Here is a 7,766-nt window from a genome sequence, read left to right as displayed (position 1 = left end):
GGACCCTTTAGTACCGGTTGGTGGCACCAACCAGGACTAAAGGACTAACCTTTAGTCCCGGTTGGTCTGGCCAACCGCGACTAAAGGCCTTCGGGCCAGCCTGAGGATCTTTAGTCCCGGTTGGCCCCCTCCCGTCCGCCAGCTGTCGACCGAGCGCGCTGGGCCCAGATAGTTGGTCGCGGGTCTCCTCCCGAACCGCGACTAAAGACCCCTTTGGTCGCGGTTCGATTATTTTGGGACTAATGGGGGCGTATGGAAGCCTCTTTTTCTACTAGTGCCACGGGATGTTATGAACGTTTTACATATCATATAGCTTTAGTATTGTAAATGTTGATATTTTTTCGGTTTTGCTATTTTTCAGTCGAGTGATTTTCAATTGGCTGTCATTCAATTTCTTGGCCGTCCGATCGCGCGCTGCGATTCGCGCCGAGCTGTGTGTTTTCTGCCTGGTTTCCTTTGTCTCGGGTTCGGTTTTTCTTTGTTGGGCGGGTTTTATTTGGGTCTGCCCGTTACTGGACGCCCGTGTTCCTTTTCCTTTCCCCCCTTTTGAATTATTCCCCATTTTCATTTGAGCGGTACTGTGTCGAAATGGGCAGAGAGGTGAGCGGCGGAGGCGGCGAGGCGATTTGTGTCTTGTTCATGGCGTTTGCGAGACCTCTCTCTCCTCGTGCTTGAGTCTTCAGTGCTGGTTAGTTCGCGTTGTCTCTCTCCCTTTCCCCCGCGAGATTTGCTTCGATTTTGGTTGTGTGGGTTCCAGATCTAGGTCTAGCGGTCGTTTTGTTGTCGTTGTTGTGGATCCTGTTGGTTTTTGATGATGATAAGCGGTTGGTTAGCGTAGTTTGTTGTTAGCCAATGCTCATGTATGGAGTTTGCCGCTGTTCTCCCATCTGTTGGCGTTAGTTTGGCGGTGAAATCCCCTGTGTCGGTGTCAATTCGCCACGAAAATCCCCTTTGCTCGTGCCAGATTGCCGCAGGTCCCATGTGCTCGCTTCAGTTCGCCGCGGATTCCTTGTGCTAGGGTGTTAGGTTTAGTTTTTAGGTTCTGATTTCCTCGTTGTTGTTGTTTGTGTTAGTTGTGTCAGTCATCTGGCTCGTCCCCCTGCAGTTGCTTTTGATTGATCTGATAGCTATAGCTGAATTCCAGTGCTGTGGTATTCTATTTTTGTTGTCCCCATGTATCCCTACTGTAATACCACCCGTTTTACAGTAGTCAACCCCATGAATTTTACACCGTAACCCTATGAATTTAGCTGTATTTTTGTTTCTGATGCGGTGTGTTCAGTTAGCTGCTCATGTTTGCTGTTGTAGTTCATAAAATTCCTCATGAATTTTTGTTGTTAGATGTTTTTGTTTAGTTTTCCATGGTACCTGAATCTCCTTGATTTTGTGTGTTCAAGGACGCAGTGTTAGTCCACAATTTTACAGTGTATCTTATCCCAGATTTACAGTGTATCTTATCCCAATGCTTCTTTTGTTGTACTCCCTCCGTCCCATAATATAAGAGCGTTCTTGACACTACACTAGTGTCAAAAACGCTCTTATATTATGGGACGGAGGGAGTATTTTACAGTGTATTCTACCCCAGAATTGCAGTGTAACTTACCCTAGAATGGCAGTGTATCCCTTTGCTTCTTTTTACTGTATTTACACTGTATTTAACATATGATTACAGTGTAACTCGCAGTTTTGTAATTTCACTGTATATGTTGCTGCAATTGCAGTGTAATATAACCTAATTACAGTGTAATTTTATAATTACAGTATAAATTTTCCCATAATTACAGTGTAATCTTGCCCCAGTTTCACTGTAATTTACACTGTAAATTTCCCCATAATTAGAGTATAAACGGCAGATTTTCAGTGTATTTTTGCCTCTATATATCTTTTGTGTTGTTGCGGTGCATTACAATGTAATTTTCATAGTTCACTAGAGTTTTAGAGTGTAATTCCCTACACTGTAAGTTGTGTGTTTGAGGGCTTACAATGTAATTCCCTATTTGAACTTACAATGTAATTCACCAGAGTTTTACACTGTAATTCCTAGATTATTACACTGTAAGTTCTGTATATTTTCTCTAGAGTTTTTAGACTGTAATTCCTTGTAGTATTACACTGTAAGTTTTGTACCAGAATTTTGCTCTGTAATTCCATGTAGAATTTCACTGTAATTCCATATAGTATTACACTGTAATTCATCAGGCTTGTGCCCTGTATTTCCCAAGAGGATTACACTGTATTTTCTGTGCTTTTTAGGTAATTTCAGTATGATTTTACCCTGTAATTTATCAGACTTTTACACTATATTTTCCATAGAGGATTACAATGTAATTCACCAGTCTTTTACATTGTAATTACATATAGGATTACAGTGTAATTTGTGTGCTTGAGGACTGTAATTACAGTATGACTTTCAATGTATTTCCTTATAGTTTTCCACTGTAATTCCATGTAGTCTTACACTGTAATTCATCAGGCTTGTACACTGTATTTCCCAAGAGGATTACTCTGTATTATACAGTATTTTGTGTGTTTTGAGGTAATTTTCAGTGTGACTTACAAAGTAATTTATCAGACTTTTACATTGTATTTACCTATAGGATTGTAGTGTAATTTTGTGTGCTCGAGGAGTGTAATTACAGTATGACTTTCATTGTATTTTCCCTAGAGTTTTGCACTATAATTTGTTTGTATGGTGCAGTCTCAAGTTTTGTCAGTGCTTTCAATCTTCAGCTGTGTGGTTTGTGATTTTTAGGTTTGGTTCAATGGGGAGGCTGCGGAAAGTATCTCACAAGGATGTACCACTAGTCCCTTCTCTTGAGAGTGCAGATTCTCAGCATGATATGTTTGTGCCTAATGATTTCGCAGATGATTGTTCTAATCCTATGTCGTTGGTATTTATTTATTTTTCTTCCCTAGTATTTATTGATTTGAACTATTTCTTTTCATTTTTAAATTTTATGTGTATGTTCACTTTATCTTTTTCTTTTCAGGAAATCTCTAGTGATGATGGAGGGCTTGACAAAGCTCTATTTGACTTCTATATGGACCATGTATGTGTTTTATTTTTGTTTCTTTAGCTTTCAATTGTTTTTTATGGTGGCTTTTAATTTGTTGTTCATTGTTCGTTGTCTACCTAATTTTTTCAGAAAGTTAAATGTTTGAAGAGGAGGTTATCATCTGCTGCAAGAAGAAACGTGGTTAGCCCTTTTTTGATATTTGATTTCTCTCTGCACTTTATTTTGTTATCTTCTCTCTTGGTTGCTATTTTTTCCCCAATGTACTATCTTAGTCCTGTATTTTGTAATGCTTTTCTCCTTTCCTTTTTGTAGAGGCTGAAGCGGTCTACTGATTTGCCTGTCTGTTCCACTTTCACTAGAAATTCTGGGAAGTTTTTCTCAGGTGTTGTCGATGGTTTGCGTCCACGGTACAAGGATGTCATTGAGAATTATGGCATGGGCTGTCTTCTTAGTTTCGTTAGGACTGAGGTCCCTCTTAGGCTTGTCAAGTGACTTGCTTCTAGTTTTGATGTCCCTTCCTCTGAATTCCAGTTAAAAAGAAAATTTATCCCCCTCACCAAGTATGACATACATGGTATCCTTGACCTCCCTGTAGATGGTGAGCCCCTAGTTTGTGATCCTGAGTCTGGTCGTGATTTTATCCTCTCTCATTTCAATCTTACCAGTATTCCTCCAGTGTCCTTTTTCGCCAACAAGCTTAAGTCTCTTGAAGTCGAGTTTCCTGATGAGGATGTTTTCATTTGTTTCATGATTGTCGCTTTCGCCTCTTTTCTTTGTCCCAACTCTAGCCTCTGCCCTAGCCCAAAGTACCTCCATATATTCAGGGATTGTCGGTCTGTGTGTACCTATGATCTGTCCCAGTTTGTTTATGAGTGGCTTTTGAGTAGCATCAAAAAGTTTAAGGACTCCACTAAAGTTGCTTCCAAGAGATCAGTCACGTTTGGTGGTTGTCACTCTGCTTTTGCTGTAAGTTTAATTTCTATCTCACTTTTTTTCTTGCTTCTATATGTTTTCTTTTGCTATTCTTTTAATCTTTTTATTTTGTTTCTAGGTTTCCTACCTTGACCATCTTAATTTTGGTCTTCACTCAATTTCTGATGCGAAACCTTGGATTCTAGCGTGGAGAGGGAACAAAGTCAAACAGTTTGCAGAGCTTGATAAAAACAATAGCCGCTCTTATGGAAAGAGGCCATTGAAGCGAGCATGTACTTCATTTAATTTCTAGGTTAGTTAGTTTTGCTTTGTTTTTTTCCTTTTGCTGAGTGGCTCAATGTTATATTCCTCATGTACTACTCTTTTTGTTTCAGGGTTCTGTTCAAAAATCTTCAGCAAGTAAGAGTTTGGATGTTGATGCATCCGATGTTCCATTTGCTACCAGAGTTCAGTCAAGTATTGGTGCTCGTTTGGGCTCTGAGGTGATTGTTCTTTCCTAGTAATTCCTTCTGATTTTTTATATTCATTCTCTTTTTATGTTATTCAGTGGTATTCTAACTCCTATTTATTGTTTCCTTCTTTTTAATAGTTTGTTCAGGAACTCGTGGATCTTGTTCAGGCTAGACATCAAGAGAAGCCTAAGATTTTTGTTGAATGGTCAGAGTCTATCATTGCTGATGTATTGAATTGTGTGTTGCATTCTTCTTTTCTTGCAAACATTCATGCTTCCCCGCAAGTTTCTGGCATTGAGAATCATTCGTGGAGCAAGTCCTCTTTTGGTTAGTTTCATCCTTTTACTTTAGGTTTTCATTTCATTTCTCTGTTTGATGTCTTCTTTTTGGTTTGTTCATTATTTTACTTGACTGCTGTTTTTTATGTGATTTTGCAGGCAGTAAGAGTGTTTCTATTCAATCTGCTATCCCCAATACAAAGTGTGCAATATTTGATGATAATTCTGTGCGTGAAGTACATCCTCATGGTCCAAATTTACCCAGTCTTGTAACTCCTGTTATTCCTGTTGTTGATGGTGGTATTCATAATCCAGTAGTTCTAGCTGGTTCCACCACTCCTCCTAAATTGTGTGATGAGGTGTGCCTCTTTTTTGTTGTTATATTGCTTCTTCCTGCCATTTTAGTTCTTAAGTATTTGTTTTGTATCTTTTTTGGTTCTGTAGGTTGTGGTTAATCAAGCTGCTGCTCCAAATTGTCCTGTCTTGTCATAAATCAAGAGTTTCGACTCCAGTGCATTCTATATCTGCGAAAGAAAAATCTTTTCCTCTTTTTGTTGTAGGTGTGGTCCAGGGAAGCTGCTGGGAGGGACCGGCTGGTGGGTTCATTGTTCTTTGTGTTTACTTGACAACCGGGTCTGACTTTCACAGCCCGACCCGTTTTGTGGGAAAGAGCAGTTTTATTTTTGTTGGTTGTTTTGTACAAATACAGATGTCATCAGGACAGTGGTCAGAAAATTTGACTGATATCCATTGGAAATCAGTCAAATGACAAATAGACAGTCCCTATTTTTTCAACAAAGTTGGTTAAACTTTACAAAGTTTGACTTTGACCAAATCTTATATGCAGACAAAAAAGAAACAGAGGGAGTACAGTTGTCAAAAATTGATTGAAGAGAAGGGGGAGGAGGGGCCTATGATGGAAATATGCCCTAGAGGCAATAATAAAATTGTTATTATTATACTCCCTCCGTTTGGAATTACTCGTCCAAGAAATGAATGTATCTAGATGTATTTTAGTTGTAGATACATCCTTTTTGTGACAAGTAATTCTGAACGGAGGGAGTACTTCCTTATTCATGATAAAGGTTTATTATGCTAGAATTGTATTGACCAAAAACTTAAATACATGTGTGGATACATAAACAAATACCGTGTTCCTAGTGAGCCTCTATTAGACTAGCTCGTTGATCAAAGATGGTTAAGGTTTTCTAACCATAGACATGAGTTGTCATTTGATAACGGGAACACAACATTAGGAGAATGATGTGATGGACAAGACCCAACTGTTAGCATATCATATGATCGTTCAGTTTATTGCTACTGCTTTCTTAATGTCAAATACATGTTCCTTTGACCATGAGATCATGCAACTCCCGGACTCCGGAGGAATGTCTTGTGTGTCATCAAACGTCACAACGTAATTGGGTGATCATAAAGGTGCTCTGCAGGTATCTCCGAAGGTGTCTGTTGGGTTGGCATGTATCGAGACTGGGATTTGTCACTCCGTGTGACGGAGAGGTATCTCTAGACCCTCTCGGTAATACAACATCATAAGAAGATTGCAAGCAAAGTGACTAAGGAGTTAGTTACAGAATGATGTATTACAGAATGAGTTAAGAGACTTCCCGGTAATGAGATTGAACTAGGTATGGAGATACCGACTATCGAATCTCGGGCAAGTAACATATCGACAGACAAAGGGAACTACGTATGTTGTCATAAAGGTTCGACCGATAAACATCTTCGTAGAATATGTAGGAACCAATATGGGCATCCAGGTCCCACTATTGCTTATTGACCAAAGAAGCGTCTCGGTCATGCCTACATCATTCTCGAACCCGTAGGGTCCGCACGCTTAATGTTCGTTGACGATATAGTATTATATGAGTTATGTTTGTTGGTGACTGAATGTTGTTCAGAGTTCTGGATGAGATCACAGACATGACGAGGAGCTCCGAAATAGTGCGGAGATAAAGATTGATATATGGGATAATAGTGTTTGGTCTCTGGAAGGGTTCCGGAATTCTCCGAAAGGGGTTTCGAATGTTTTCCGAAATGTTCGGGTACGAGAACACTTTATTTGGGCCAAGGGGTAAAGCCCACGAGGCTTTTGGAAGGTGCAAAAGGCAGTTTTGTGAAGGCCAGGGGCCAGACGGGACCCTGGCGTCTTGGGCCAGACGCCAAGGACCCTGGCATCTGGTCCTGGAGTCCGAGAAGGACTCTTGCCTTGCGGGCTAAACCGACTTTGAGGAGGCTCTTTCTCCAAGTTACGACCCCAGGGCTCAACATATAAATAGAGGGGCATGGCTAGCACCCGGAACACATCAAGATTCACCAAGCCGTGTGCCGGCAAGCCCGCCCCTCTAATTTATCCTCCGTCTAGTTTCCGTTGTGCTTGGCGAAGCCCTGCGGAGATTGTTCTTCACCACCACCGTCACCACGCCGTCGTGCTGTCGAAACCCATCTACTATTTCGCCCCTCTTGCTGGATCAAGAAGGCTAGGACATCATCGAGCTGAACGTGTGCTGAACGTGGAGGTGCCGTACGTTTGGTACTTGATCGGGACGGATCGTAAAGGTGTACGACTACATCAACCGCGTTGATAAACGCTTCCGCTTAGCGATCTTCAAAGGTACGAAGATGCTCTCCCCCTCTCATTGTTATGCATCTCCATGGATAAATCTTGCGCGTGCATAGAAATTTTTAATTATCCATGCAACGTTCCCTATCAACCCACCCCGGTGAAAATAGGGGGACAATAGAATAATAGGCAGGTTACGTAACCCTTCGTAAGGGCGTTCGTAGATGTAGTATTATTGGCTCATGTGTGAGCATTGGCTGAAACTTATGTTAGGATAGTTTATCGTTGGTAACCAGGTTTCCGTCCCATGGCAGGTGTTTCGATTGCCAACACTTGCAGTGGGCTTCTCGCTCGGTGCTTTGAACTCGCTTCTTCTCTTTTCCGTCTCTTGGACCTTTTCTCGGATTGGCTTTTAAATTTCCATTATGGTATTAATGGAAAGGGGGGTTAGCCCAGTTTAAAAAAATTTGCAAGTATAGTGAGGGTGTATTTTAATCTTTTTTTA

At 40.8% G+C, this 7,766-nt stretch overlaps 1 protein-coding gene across 1 annotated transcript; it reads left to right on the top strand.

Annotated features, from left to right (window-relative positions):
* Positions 1 to 546: 546 nt before the first annotated feature.
* On the top strand, positions 547 to 3,709 carry LOC123166989 (uncharacterized; the record flags this gene model as incomplete). The annotated part of the gene is given in 5 exon segments (XM_044584831.1): positions 547 to 688; positions 2,753 to 2,891; positions 2,991 to 3,050; positions 3,147 to 3,197; positions 3,330 to 3,709. Coding segments are annotated over 4 exon segments (420 nt in total). The 5' UTR covers positions 547 to 688; positions 2,753 to 2,762.
* Positions 3,710 to 7,766: the final 4,057 nt, after the last annotated feature.

The sequence above is a fragment of the Triticum aestivum genome, chromosome 7D (assembly GCF_018294505.1).
Source record: "Triticum aestivum cultivar Chinese Spring chromosome 7D, IWGSC CS RefSeq v2.1, whole genome shotgun sequence".
In the NCBI taxonomy this organism is placed as follows: Eukaryota; Viridiplantae; Streptophyta; class Magnoliopsida; order Poales; family Poaceae; genus Triticum; species Triticum aestivum.
The sequence above is the reverse complement of the archived record's forward strand: the minus strand, read 5'-3'. Positions and strand labels throughout refer to the sequence as shown.